The 15,598-nt window shown below is 44.3% G+C and overlaps 1 protein-coding gene across 7 annotated transcripts in view; it reads right to left on the bottom strand.

The window, feature by feature from the left end:
- The window catches only part of LOC123491251 (liprin-alpha-2-like), a 212,060-nt gene that overhangs the window by 47,715 nt on the left and 148,747 nt on the right, over positions 1–15,598 (bottom strand). For all 7 annotated transcript variants that reach the window (XM_045221492.1, XM_045221489.1, XM_045221490.1 and 4 more), the window contains exon 3: positions 366–467. In XM_045221492.1, the coding sequence (XP_045077427.1) occupies positions 366–467 (102 nt within the window). The remainder of the gene's footprint in view (positions 1–365; positions 468–15,598) is intronic.

Genomic DNA, 15,598 nt, shown 5'->3' with positions numbered 1-15,598 from the left:
TCTGTGAGTCTCCCATTATACAGCCTGGTGGGAAAAAGCAGCCTTATCTGTCAATAGCAAGATTTGGTTACTCTGCCTAATGAAAGGGTATTATCGGAATTGGAATTCAGAGTTATGTACATGGGGTCCAAATCTGTCCCCAGGGGAAATGGAGGCTACCGGTTCCATTGACCTATGTTACAGATGACCAGTCAACCGTGTCAACAGATGAAAACATTGTTGATCTCCATAGGCTCTGAGCCATTGTGGTTCAGGTCAATGTATGTGGTTAGAATTGGGCAGGAAAATGTGTGTGTGTTTGTGCGTACGCACGTTCTTGTGTCTGCTCTTGCACATGAGTGAGTGTGTGTCTCTTCTCCACGTACCCTGGTGTTGTTCCTCTCGGCCTTGAGCTCGGAGATCTCCTCCTCCTTCTCCAGAAGGTTCTCTCTGCATACGTTCAGCTCCTTGGTCAGGGCTGCAAACTCCTGTACAGCAACAACACAGAACATAGAGGTCAGCATCACAGCACCATCCATAACACACAATACATCATCTTCATCATCATCATCATCATAACCCACAAAACAGTTCGCACAGAGCCATCCATGTCATTGGCATCCATACCGCACAATATCGTTAGGAAATATGAGACAGTCATTAAACAAGCCCCCCCCCACCCCATCACTCCCATGTCATACTCAATGGACTAGCCCACAGTTCACATATAGTTCAGAAACTCTGTTAATCATGCCCAATCCAAAGGGAATACAGCCTTTTCTAATTCTCCCTTTATGTTATTGATGGTATACTGGTTTACTGATGTTTCTTTTCCACATTGGGTTGCACTGTAGGCTAAATTAGACAAACTGACTCCCTGATCTTATTGCGGATTTCCCAGACTTTGGCGATGTGTTTCCAGACAACTACCAACACCACAGAAAACAGGTTAAAACCTGTGGGTTCTGGGAAAAGTGAAAATTCGGTTTGGCAGAGAATATAATGTGAATGTGCTAATGGTAATCTGTACACACAGGCTGTAAGAGGATTGACCCCCGAGGAGACTAGTGGGCACCGGGCCAGCCATAGTGAACTTAAACATGACTACTGTACTGTCCTGTACTGTACTGTCAGCACGAAGCAAAAATAAGTGTGGTGGTAGTCAGCATAGGCCAGCATTACAAGCCAAGCATGGAAGGCAGGCACTGTCCACCGGACAGTGTAGGACCCTATGAAATAAGACTGGAGTCAGTGTTTTAGTCGGTCAATAAAGAGAACAATGAGGCTACTGTACAGCTAAATTGGCCACACACTAACTTCTCTAACTATTCCTTAGTGAGATGCTGTCATACAACAACAACACCACCACAGCAGGCATCCAGACTACTGAGGCAGGAGCAAAGTAGAGCCTAAACTCTAATTTTACTGAGTCAGAATAGATATGCTTGTTATCTGATAGCTTTAGCTCTGCATGCTGTCTCTCTCCACTAACTGCCTGTGCCCGTCCATCCGTCTCTCAGCAGATGGATAATTGACAGCTGGATTTAAATGCCACAGAACCAAATGGGCCAATTACCACCACAGGGCCGAACTCCACAGGTCCCCTATATGACCTGTCATTATCCCAAAAACACTCTTTCTGGCCGGGGAGAGTGTGTGTGTGTGTGGTACTTTGTTACTCACTTACTCACCCTAAGTGTTGTCTAGACTCTAGTGTATTCTCCGGTGTTGGTACATTTAAGTAAACAACCTTGACAGAATGACTGACATCGACATTATTTTAAATCTTCAGCCTGTCATAAATTAAACACGTTGGGAGCCGACAGGTCTTGAAGGGGGGCACATTGGCCAGGTAGAGAAGATAAAACATGCAAACGAGTGTCTGCTGTGGGCCTTTTGAGTGGCAGGAGGGGTTGAAGTTTTCATTTAATTCCGAGGTGAGTTGAGAAGTCAATAACAAGTGGGCCTAGCTACGTGAACGATCAACAAACATGAGGCTGGGCTCAGAGGCCGGTGATGAAGAAGTGGAAGGTGTGTGTGTGTGTGTGTGTGTGTGTGTGTGTGTGTGTGTGTGTGTGTGTGTGTGTGTGTGTGTGTGTGTCTGTGTGTTTAGAGATGAGGGAACTGGGAGCATGTAACTTGCCCTTCAACGACAATGAGACCGCATTAAGATGCATAGGTTTTTCTTACTCCTGTGCTGCAATGGTCCACTAATTATTGCTGGGTATTGCATTGGGCTCTATAAAGTCCTTCAGATATGAAATTGCATGTTGGCATATTGGTATTGATGTTATAGGGTAATATAGGGTAATTTTCCCAAATCTATTGATTTAATATAACTGCACAGTCTTCAGTTATGTTGCAATTACGTTGTTACTCCAAGTTGTCCTTCAGGGTCAATGAAATAGACAGGCTCAAGGGCCAGAGAAACCACCACATGACTATATCCCTCTGCTCCATCTCAATAAACAACATCCTTTACGTCGAACATTTTAGAGTTCTGAGCTAACTTAAAAGTAATGTCAACTTGGTACAGCCACTGTCATAGAAACATGTATTTTTAACTAGCCTAAATGCTACCATGTTTCCCCTAGTGCAACAACTCACTGAGACAGCAGAGATCGGGTCACCTGTTGGGCCCTTCGGTTATTACGAAAACGACGAGGTGGAGGAGGTGTTCACGTGGAAAACCGGCCGACTTGACGGACACACACACACAGACTTCTGCTCCGGTGGCCGAACAGAACCGTGGCAGGTGGAGAAAAGGCTGTGGTGTGCTACAGTACAAGTTCTGATACACACACACGCACACACACACACACACACACACACACACACACACACACACACACACACACACACACACACACACACACTCTCTATCTCTCACTCCAGTGCTAACTGGCTGAGCTTTTAAACCAGCTGTCTTGCCCAAATCCCTCTTTCAAAATGAAGTTAGAGGGAAATGATCTGGTCCACAGGGTCCTGACATGCTTTTATTAAACACTGCCTCTCCCTAAAGGCCAACACTGCCAGCCTGGAGAAGGGTTGCTATTGGAAGCACTAAAGAAAAGCACCATTCAAAAAGAGGAGACTTCAAAAACGTCCAATAAATTGCCCGTCCACACAAACTCCATCTGTAATACACTCTTCAGTCACTCTGACGTGACTTAGGAAGAAAGTAGGAAGACGATCAAACAGGAAGCCAAAGCAGCAGTGCATTGTGGGTCTGTGGGCCTGAATGTGTGTTTGCTCGCCTTGCCTCGCGCCTCGGTCTGATCACGCCCTCACACTCTTTAATTAACAGCATGGTCTCGCACCCAAACCATCACATGGAATGCAAGGAAAGCGAAAGTCACAAGGCTTGCACAGGCAACGCACATCAAACTACCAAGATAACACTTCAGGACCAAACTAGCTGATGTTTTTGTTGTTTATATCTAGCGATTGTAATGTAGGTCACGGCTGTAGATGCTGATATAGTTATAGAGGTGTAATACAGAGTCATGTAAACAAGTTATTCTGCTAACGTTGTTTACATTTATATTCAATATGCTGGAGTTGTTTTCTGTCCCCGGCCACATATGGTGACTCACCGTGAATTTAAAGTGAAGATTACACTTTTTAGTTTTTAGTTTGGTGATATACACATGGTCGTCTCCATTACCCATGTCAGGCAGAGCGTAACACAGTATTTCGCTTATCAGAAAGCAAAAACTATTTATAATGTTCCCACCATTCCAAATGATTCATATCCACAAACAATGTGTCTCAATCTATTTCAGTATATCTATTTTATTGTGCTCTCTTAAGTAAAACACAACAGTGGTATTATATTCCTAAATAACATAGAACTGCTAGGTGGTGGGCTGAATGAATGGGCATGTGAAGGATAACCACTTGGTTGAGCGAGAGAGAGAGAGAGAGAGAGAGAGAGAGAGAGAGAGAGAGAGAGAGAGAGAGAGAGAGAGAGAGAGAGAGAGAGAGAGAGAGAGAGAGAGAGAGAGAGAGAGAGAGAGAGAGAGAGAGAGAGAGAGAGAGAGAGAGAGAGAGAGAGAGAGAGAGAGAGAGAGAGAGAGAGCGCATAGGGGGTGTTAAGACAATAATGATTTTGCCTCTCATTGGAAGCAACTCATCCAGAAGTGTCCAGATACCATAGCAGCCCACTGGCAGAGAGAGATGGAGAAGGATAGAGAGGAGAGATAGGTGAAAGAGAGTGAAAGCATGCTCGCGTAATAACCCAATCTTTCTGCTTCACTTACAGAGACCTTCAACATCTGTTGTGGTTATACAAGCACAGATCCAGTGGGAACCACATCTAACTAACTACCTACATACAGTACACTCTTAGAAGTAAAGGAGCCTTGAAGAACCTTTTGGGGTTCAAAAGATTGCCACTGTAGGGGAACCTTTTCAGGTTCCTCTAAGAACTCTCAACTAACCAAAGATGCAAATATGAACACACTGACAGCAATGGTTCCTTGAGGAACTCTAGGGTTCCTTGAGAATCTCCAGGGTTCCTCAAATCACCCTTAATTCTAAGAGTGCAGTATAATGGGGGCCAGAACCAGGGGCATAGGGCCCCAGTAAGCAAGAGAAAGGCATCCTGGATTGGGAAGAGGATGTTAGGGGGTTCTGTGTGCTGGCAAACGCTGCTCAAACGCTGCTCGACTGTGCTCCTGCGCCACCCAAGTCCCCCGACAAGCTGCTGTAAGTGATAATTGGGAGGTGTTGATCAGAACGAACGCTGTCTCAGTCTGTACTTCAGAGGTGTGAGTCTGTGGGAGACGAGATTAGCATCAGGACAGTATGAGCCTTGTTGTTCTAAATTAGGCTGTAGGAGGGGGAACATGGTGGGGGGGGGTTAAGGTAGAGGGTTTACTTTATAAGATGGATAACTTAATGATGAGCCTTGTGCAGTATAAAGTATTTCCCTGTCAGGAGTTTGTCCCGGTCAGGTCAAGTGAGCAGAAAAACTGAGGGGAGCTTTTAAAAATGCCCCTCAATAGAACTATCTCAACTCTATCTCAACTGAAACGCCTGGAGGAGATGAGGAGCACGTCAGTACAGACAGGAAATGGAGGAACAATGGGAGTTTCCTCATGAGGTGTGTGATCCAAAGACAGCCTATATGTGTCTGTGATTGGGTTTGACATTCAGCTCAGGAGAGGGAGGCTTATGCTACTAGACTAAAACAAGGCCCAAAGTATACGGACATCAGTCATTTGGAGAGGCACCAGTGGATCATGATTCACTGGCTTCAATACAATGCAATGTATGACGTGGGAAATACTTCAATACCCCCGTGGGCACGCCAGTAGGAGTCTTCAAAATCAAGTTACTACAGGTAACTTCCAAACCCTAGCAGAATCTTAAAGATGAGACAAACAGATGAAATAACCTCCAGACGCCCTTTTCTCTGAGAAACCAAACAAATCATGCAAGCTGTAGCAACAAACACAGAGTTGAGAAGAGAGCTATTGTTATACGGATCACAACTTTAATTATACCAATCAGAGAGGATTGTGGGAACCACCCAGGCGTTGAACAAGACATTAAGACAAAAACCCAAACTTCTCAGGAACTACAGTATCTGCACTCTTCATATAGTACAGCTGGTTTTATCACGTTGCTTGACTATCTCTTCAATATTTCAATAGCTCTGCGGTTATATGTACAGTACCTACTCTACTATGAGAGCAGAGAGAGGACAGGGCAGCGTATGATAGATTGATTGTTGAAGATGCATCATGGTTTTCAAACTCAATTTAATACTGCCATGGTAAAACGGGTTTCATGAGAATCACCCAGCTTATAAATATACGATGAAGACAATGTTCTCACTATCAACCTTTCAGTGATAGCTCAGAGAAAAAGAGGCACATATATCCACCCGGTACAGTACAGTACATCTCCTATTATCTCCTCCTTTACTAGACAAAATAGTCCAATAAAAACCCTATTGTAACCTGTAACTGTATGGGTATATCAATATAGACATTCAGGATAAATTCATTTCCAAGACTTACAGCTACAGCTGAAACAGTAGGGATGCGCAGGTTATTCTGTAAGGGTAGCCCTTGGTCAATGTTAGAAGCCAGTTAAGTGGACACCTGGACCAGCATCAGTTGACCAGCCAGGCAGGCAGCCAGAGAGAATACCCAGGGGTGTCCCAGAGGACGCCCCACATCACAATGAGTTTCAGCCCAGCGAGCAAGCTAATTTTAGGCTAATTTCCTTGACCTTTAAATATTCGAGAAGGTCATCTGTATAAGCACTGAGCAGTTCATGAACCCTCACGATCTACGGATACAGTGTGCATTGGAGACAAGCAGAACGATACAACAACTGCCATGATGCATCTCTTCTGCTCCTGTAAATGGATTGTGAGAAACGGCCACTGTATGAACCTAAACGACTGTCCTACATGGTATATAACAAGGCTAAACCACTACGTTTCACAACAGCCTCGTAAAGCATGATTCTTTTTTGGACTGTGGGCTCATCCTTTGAATTGATTCCCAGAAAAGTAATGTACAGAATAGACAATAGTCTGGTACAAAAGCCACCTCAGCATATAAACTGCTCAACCAGATAACATCACAATAAGAAGACTACTCCATTTCCCTATATGTGGTAAGATATTAAATCTGGTCTAGATGAACAACTATTTGCTCATAATTTACTACAACAGAATTCATGGTGAACAAAATATTTGCATTGAATGACGTACTGGGACTAACTAATGATACATACAGTAGATTATGGTTCAGTGCTTCCTGTACAAACATAACAACAGGGCACCATAAAGAAAACACATTATACTATGGTACTCAAGAGACGGTTCCTTCTGTCTTTCAGCATCGGAATTATACACTACATGTCCGGTTTCAGATCCCCTATACATCATATATAGGGTCAAATCAAATCAAATGTATTAGTCCAAAAAAGTGTATGTGATGAATACATTTGATTTGATTTGGATGTATACAGTACATTGTTATACATCGTTAATGACAATAACGTCCTTAGGTCAGTCATTAGTGCATAATCAGCTCACCACCAATTAGTCATTCACAATTAACTAGTGACTTAATGAACCAGGCCATGAAAGCAGGGAATCGTTGGAATTCACTCAGCTATGTAGTGTATTGATTTTATGCAGCCAGATTGACCGTGATGAGATTCGTAATGGGATACTCTCTGAGCAGCTTTCAAACAGCATGACTTCCAATATTAACTGGGAAATTAAACAATATGAGCAGCACCAGTTTGATTTCACACTGAGATCCAGTCCTTCTGGGACTCAATAAGACTCTCATAGAAATAGAATACCTAGAATGGGAATTACCTTTCAAGTCAAGGGATTATATTTCTCTTGTGTTTGACAGGATGCCTCAGCACTATAGATCAGAAGATATGTTGATAGACGCGTCCCAGAGGACCAGTCATTCCCATGTTCCCAGGCCTGCTAAAGCAAGCCCACCTGAGTGAGGAATGACTGTTAAAGGATGGAGATGGACACGGTAGAGAGAGAGAGACGAGCCATAGAGACCTGACAAAGGCCTGCAATGTCAACACCTCCACCCCCACCCCAGTCCTATTCTCCCAGTGTTATGAGCCAGAAACCTGGGCCTGAGCAGGCCAACATAGGGGGCTGGAGGTTGTGTGTGATTTACAATGACCTTTGGTTGGAGAGCTGAGAGGGGTCGTCGCTCTACTGTAGAGGCCCCCTGGGGGCCGGGCTATAAATCTGAGTGGAGGAAATTACAGCCCTGCGATTTACTGCCTGTCACATCCCTAATAACTCATTCTGATCTCCTCAGACCAAACCCCCTCTGCCTGGCTGACCAGAGAGCCACTGTCATGGGCCCCTTCTCTGTGGGTATGTAGTGGCAAGCGCCAGGGGATGGGCTCCCCTGTATAACATGTACTGTACTGTAATGTAACCAGCATGTCTGGAAGGTCCAACATGATACACAATGATTTCACATTGAATGTTGCTGTCTCTCCCTCCCTCCACCCCCCAGAGACGGGGTGATACCTGTTACAGCAGGCTGTACCGCAGCCCAGACAAAGAGCAACACATGCTGTCAGCAGTGGCCAGGAAAAGCCTGCTCCCCTTCCACATTAGATGAGAGAGGAGCTTCGGAGGAGGCCAAGGTCAGGGCAGACAAGACACAGGGCTCCATATACCATGGAGGTTTAGGTTTCATGAGGAGAATAAAAAAGCTCATCCACAAGACATACATAGTCTACTTCTAGAGATACATTATGTGTGTATTAAGGTTTCTTTCACTCACTCAACAAATAGATACTTGTATTCCCACTAGAATTGTCTTATTCGTCATGTTGATAGACATCTTTAAAAGGTCAGAGACAGAATGGGAAGAAAAATAAATCATATCCATTGACGTCGACGCAAACTCCTAACCACATCACAACTTTCTAGTCTAGTGAGGACAGAAGATAGTTCCTCTTTTTCCCAGACGTAATGTGTCATGCGCTTCTTATTTAGACCAGATAAGTGTGAGCAGCCAGCGAGGCAGTGGACAAAACAACTTAACAAGCGGCGGCTGCAAATGTGAGCCCACTCATCATCCATTACCGATGGAGAGGCAATGCACTGGAGGAGACACACAACAACCAAGGCACAGGGGCCACAGCTCTCCAAGGGACATACCAGGGCCGTATTCCTGCCTGGAATGGTGTGTTACATTACTTTCACCTTGCATGGCACCTGAAGAGGGAAGAGGGTCTAAGGCACTGCATCGCAGTGCAAGCTGTGCCACTAGAGATCCTGGTTCGAATCCAGGCTCTGTCGTAGCCGGCCGCGACCGGGAGACCCATGGGGCGGCGCACAATTGGCCCAGCGTCGTCCAGGGTAGGGGAGGGAATGGCCGGCAGGGATGTAGCTCAGTTGGTAGAGCATGGTGTTTGCAACGCCAGGGTTGTGGGTTCGTTTCCCACGGGGGGCCAGTATGAAAAATAAAAAAAATAATGTATGCACTCACTAACTGTAAGTTGCTCTGGATAAGAGTGTCTGCTAAATGACTAAAAATGTAAATGATGGATAGAATGATGTTCATAGCTGAGAGCTCCCTGTCTTCTCACCTTTAGCTCACCTGTTCTAAAGATGGCAGCCTGCATGGGATTATGGTATATTTACATTCATCTGGGGGGTGGTGGAGGTACCTATCTCCAGGGATCATTTAGGCATCACTGCTAGTCTCTCTCTCTCTCTCTCTCTCTCTCTCTCTCTCTCTCTCTCTCTCTCTCTCTCTCTCTCTCTCTCTCTCTCTCTCTCTCTGTTTCCATCTCTCTCTCTCTCTCTCTCTCTCCCTCTCTCTCTCTCTCTCCCTCTCGCTCTCTCTGTTTCCATCTCTCTCTCTCTCTCTCTCTCTCTCTCTCTCTCTCTCTCTCTCTCTCTCTCTCTCTCTCTCTCTCTCTCTCTCTCCTCTGAGTTCACTGTCTCTACTCTCATTTCAAATGGAAATATGTACAGGTCTGCCTGGCTTGTCAGCGATGCTCCAGCCTGGGCTTTCATATCAACATGTGGGGAGTGTCTCACTGTTGCTTGATGGGTTGTATTCTGTGTACACTCAGCCAGCTGGTGTCTTTATGTTCTGGGGAGAGATATGATGGCCTATATGGTGGCGGCGACTCAGCCGTACCTTTCTCCACGGGGGACGATAAAACAAAAGTGTGAAATCCTCTCTCTGGATAGCGATCAATCTGTTCCGCAAACACGGCTGGAGTAGCTGTCAGGGAAGTAGCTGTCACAGTCCTGCCTTCTGCGCTGGGCAGAAGGCAGGACTGTGTTGGCTGATAAATATGGGCCGTGGAGCTCTGCTTCAAAGTGGGCCTTAATCAGGACTAAGTCTGCCATGCCAGATAGCCAACGAAATTCAGTTTAGGCTTCGATAACAAGGCAACAGAGACTCTCGCGTGAGCGAGTTTCCACACGCTAAAATCATCATACATCTTGTGGGATTTGAATGGTTCTCGGTCTAAATAGATTAGAGAGAGGGATTCTGGGCAAGCATTGATGACTCCATCACCTTATTCCACAGATAACATTCTTGGGAACTAGCCATGGACATCCAAACACTGTTTGTACATCTGAGAACACACTGAAGTATGACTGAGACTTCACAACAAGAAAAGTGTAAATCGCAAGCCAATGGAGGATATACAACAGGAGTTGGAGAATAGAATGCACAAAATGCACTCTCCAAGGGACCTTTTGGCTGTTAGAATGGATATCATATACATCATTATCACATAAAATAAAAAATATTCCTTTTCAACTGGGATCATTTCACCTGCAATGAGTCTTTGAGATGAGATGATAGCTCTGTGTGTGTCTCTCTCGCTCTTCTAGCCTAGACGGTATAAGTGGTAATCCCTTGTCTTTGGACGATTGACTGGAAAAGGCAGCAGAAATCAAACTTGGGATTTGTAGTCTCTTAACCCTTTGCCTCTTTTCTTCTGTCTAGCCTCTCCCTCTCTCCTGCACCAGGTACCTGGGTCTAAGAGACTGCTGAAAACCCATCTCTCTACTTCATTGAGTTCTGGATGGCTGGCCAAAGGAGCAATCAGAGCGATACCTTTTCTTATTGCCTTCCACTGGGGAAAGTGCACTGACATCGGAGATCAGGAGCACAAAATAAGTCAACTGAAAGTAATGGTTATAGACGTAGAAAAACTAAACTGCCTCCGTGAAACGAAAGAAAAAACTGACAATTGATGTCTCGGAGTGGATTCTACCATGGGGAGTAAGGATATCGTCTTGTAGCTGGCTGTCGCGAGAGAGAGGCAGTCAAACGCCATATGATTCATCAAGTGGTTTTCTTCTCCAAGAGGATTTTGAAACTACTCCACAACATATCAGTAATTCAAATTGTGTAACAAAGTTATCGATCCATGTGTTTTTCATCATATCCCAACATGCCGAAGTTATTTACAACCCGTTTCAATCAGGAAATTCTTTAGTAGATTATTATGTGGGCTACAGTATTTTGCCCTAAATCCAAACAGTGTAACAAAGTCAGCTATCCGTTTATTACTCATAGCCCAACACATGTGGAGGCATAATCAAAATGTGTGTATAGTCCATTGTGAGAGGAGTAGATCGTTATAATACAGTATGTTACCCTACATACTGGTTGCGTCTGCTGTTCTAACAAGACACTTAAGCAATAAGGGCTGAGAAGGTGTGGTATATGGCCAATATACCACGGCTAAGGGTTGTTCTTAGGCTGTCAGCCAATCAGCATTAAGGGCTCGACCCACCCAGTTTATAATATTAAATGTTGCATATGCAGTTCACTTCTAAAGTATGCATGGTAAGAGCCATCTATAAATGTTTATTACTAGTACATTACACCACAGAGCACCTTACACAGATTAACCAGTACCATGGAGAGTCTGCTCAAGTCATCAAGGTGACCATATAATGGCTAATGGCTGATCATTAAACACTGTATATGGATGCTGCGTAATGGTCTATCCGTTTAGCCATGGGGAGTCTGCTCAAGACATCAAGGTGACCATATAATGGCTAATGGCTGATCATTAAACACTGTATATGGATGCTGCGTAATGGTCTATCCGTTTAGCCATGGACATACTATTAAAAGTTAAATGGCTTGTAAATATCTGACGGAATAAATGAACAATTCCAATATCATCATGTTGGAGAGACCATAGGACAGGGCTGTGTGTCAGATTGAGAAAGGGCACCAGAGACATGGCAACACATCTACCTGTTACAGATTACATTTGATAGCAATACATTGCAGTATCACACATTTACACCAGTTTTAAACATAACATGTTAAACCACTTTGAAGGAAATTTGAGAGGGGACCCTGAAGCATCAGTTGTCAGAGCACCTTACCGATCACTGCACCTACACAGCCCATCTGAAATTAGCCCACCCAACTACCTCATCCCTATATTGTTATTTATTTTGCTAATTTGCACCACAGTATCTCTATTTGCACATCATCTCTTGCACATCTATCATTCCAGTGTTAATACTAATTGTAATTATTTTGCACTATGGCCTATTTATTGCCTTACCTCCATAACTTGCTACATTTGCACACACTGTATATATATTTTATGTTGTATTTTTGACTTTATGTTTTGTTTTACCCCATATGTAACTCTGTGTTGTTGTTTTTATCGCACTGCTTTGCTATATCTTGGCCAGGTCGGAGTTGTAAATGGGAACTTGTTCTCAACTGGCTTACCTGGTTAAATAAAGGTGAAATAAAATAAAATAAATACAAATGTAACATTATTAAGCCATTTAAATGTGGGTAGAGTACATCTATGATTCCAGTGCTGGACGATCAAACAGTTAGATATGAGAGTGACTATATTGGGTGTAAACAACGTTTGGCAGAACTACAGTCTGGGAACATTTGGGTAATAAGACTCCTGAGGGGTGGATGGCTGTGGGGAGATGTGAGGTCACTATTAAAGAAGAATGAATTACACCCACCCACACACACACACACACACACACACACTCGCACGATCTCAAATGCTCTCTCACACACACTCGCGCACACGCACACCACACACACACACACACCCCAACACACACACACACACCCCAACACACATCTCCTAGCCCTCTTCTTGTCTTAGCTCTGTGGCTGAGCTATCTTTGTGCTCAGGCCTTATCTCCATCCTCCAGCCTGTCCTCCTGCACACTTTTAGTGGCCACTTGGATCGTCTGCATCACAAGATTCTAACAATCAATCAACAGGCCCATTTGAGAATGATAGTATCGGTGGTTCCCTGGGGAGTTTTGACGAGCCGTCATACGGGACTGGTTTAAAGACTGTCCAGAGATAAAACTCCCATGCTGTATCATCATGCTGTCTGACTGGGTGAGCTGCCTGTATTATACTGGATCCCAAAATGAACAGCTGCTTGCCAGGTTACGTTATTACTACTGGTCCAGAATGGAACACGACAAAAAGACAGCACAAATAACATTGAAACATGCATCTTCATATACACACATTGGCAAAAGCTTGTACACACACACACACACACACACACACACACACACACACACACACACACACACACACACACACACACACACTGCCAGGTAAACATGGAAAGTCCAATGGCCTCCAGCACAATTCAAACTGAATTAGTGTAACAGGCCCAGTTTTGTGAATCCATGGCATTTTCTAGAAGGTCTCGTACATGGGAGGGAACCACCTGGGACTCAGCAGGCATTCATATCTCCTCAGAGACAGCAAACCCAATGGACGTTGACCAAAACAACACCCGTCTTCATGGCTTATAGGATTCACATTACATTCACATTAGCCATGTATAAAGCTTATTGCTACAACTGAGAAATCCTAGACTCTAGACTTGAGTATGTAACAGACCTCCAATGCAGTCCCAGCCGAGGACGTGCGGAACTGTGCAGCGAAGAAGAAATCAATGATGGCCAAACAATAACACAGACACAGCCTTACCGGAATGATAAAGTCTTCTCCATTGTCACTCAGGGACACTGAGATAAGACAATATGGAGGAAGGAAACTGCCGGGTTTGGGGATATAAACTAAAACAACACTATAGAAACAGAGTATGAATAACAATATCCGCTAACTCCTCAGAATCAATAGGACAAAATTGATTAGGCCTAGGTATTCTTATTACAGCAGAAGCTATATCTAGTATGGAGCAGAGAGAAGGAATGATAGCTGCTCATAGTTCTTCTATTGTGGTCTAAATTAGCAGTTTTCTGTTGGACCACGTGAGTCAGGAGCTCTGCCAGTGGACTACTTTCGTCTCTGGACACTTCTGGATGAGTTGCTTCCAATGAGAGGTGACATCACCAAGTGAAGAAACTCATTATTGTCTTTACACAAAATAAATAAATCACCATACATAATCATATCTCTCTCTCTCTCTCTCTCTCTCTCTCTCTCTCTCTCTCTCTCTCTCTCTCTCTCTCTCTCTCTCTCTCTCTCTCTCTCTCTCTCTCTCTCTCTCTCTCTCTCTCTCTCTCTCTCTCTCTCTCTCTCTCTCTCTCTCTCTCTCTCTCTCTCTCTCTCTCTCTCTCTCTCTCTCAATTCAATTCAATTTAAGGGTTTTATTGGTATGGGAAACTTATGTTAACATTGCCAAAGCAAGGTGTGTTCCTGAGAATGGAATTAAGGTGGAGGAGGTTCTGCTCGCGGTCGGCGAACAGGTAGGAGCTGCATTTATACATTCCGCATCCAGAATGAACAAAGCTGTGGTTGTGTTCATGAAAAGAGCAAATTTGGTGGGTAGGCCCATTTCTAGTGGTATATTTGTAAGGGGTGTGTTGGTGCCAATTTCTCCACTTTCTACCCCTTCGACTAGGGTGGTAGTTGCAAATTTGCGTCGTTAGTTGAGTCGTTAGTCTAGTCCAGGGGTGTCAAACGTACGGCCCGCGGGCCGGATCAGGCCCGCAAACGTTTTTTTTTCTTCAATTTTCAATAAAATAAACTGCTGTTCCAATTGCGTCCACTAGATGGCGCAATAGCAATTGTGTTAAGCAAGCAAACTGTTTATACCGGGGCAGAGCAAGTAGGTCAAGCACGTGCAGCCAATGAGCTACTTTGTTTTGCCGTTATTACGGCTTCTACTTTTAACATTATGTGCTTTGGCACCCTCATTGCCCCAATATGTCTCTGTCAAAAAAGAGAAAAGTGGACGCAGAGTGCAGAGTGTTCCAAGAAAAATGGTCATCCTATTTATTCACGGAATTGAATGGGAAAGCTGTATGTTTGGTGTGTTCAGAGCATGTTGCAGTGCTGAAAGAATATAACCTTCGTCGCCACTATGTGAGTCTTCATGCCGACAAATATGACAACTTTCAAGGACAGCGGAGATGAGAGAAGGTGAATGAACTGTTGGCGGGTCTGAAGAAACAGCAGTCTGTGTTTACTCACAGCCGAGACATCAGTGACGCTGCAGTGAAAGCTAGCTACCTCATTGCTAATGAAATCGCAGTGGCTTCAAAACCATTTAGTGAGGGTGAATTTGTAAAAACATGCATGATGAAGGCAGCGGAGATTGTGTGCCCTGAAAAGCAGCAGGCTTTTGCAAATATCAGCCTGACAAGAAACACAGTTGCAGACAGGATTTCCGATCTTTCAGTGGATTTGGACAGCCAGTTGAAGCAAAAAGTAAAGTCATTTATTGCGTTTTCGGTTGCAATTGATGAAAGCACGGACATTACAGATGTTGCACAACTGGCCATTTTCATCCGCGGAGTTGATGACACATTGACCGTCACCGAGGAGTTCGTGGAGTTGGTGCCGATGACAGATACAACGACAGCAGCTGATATTTTTACCGCACTCGTCTGCGCGCTGGACAGGGTCGGAGTGGACTGGTCCTGCGCTGTCAGCCTGGCTACAGATGGTGCGCCCTCAATGATCGGGAAAAAAGCAGGCGTTGTGACAAAGTTCAGAGAGAAAGTGCAATCTGCAAATGGAGGACATGATTTTTTGACTTTTCACTGTATTTTGCACCAGGAGGCTTTGTGTTGCAAGTCATTAAAGATGGATAATGTCATGAAGGTGGTCATCCAAACTGTTAA

This window comes from Coregonus clupeaformis, chromosome 7 (genome assembly GCF_020615455.1).
Source record: "Coregonus clupeaformis isolate EN_2021a chromosome 7, ASM2061545v1, whole genome shotgun sequence".
NCBI classification, from domain to species: Eukaryota; Metazoa; Chordata; class Actinopteri; order Salmoniformes; family Salmonidae; genus Coregonus; species Coregonus clupeaformis.
This window is presented reverse-complemented; position numbering and strand designations above follow the sequence as displayed.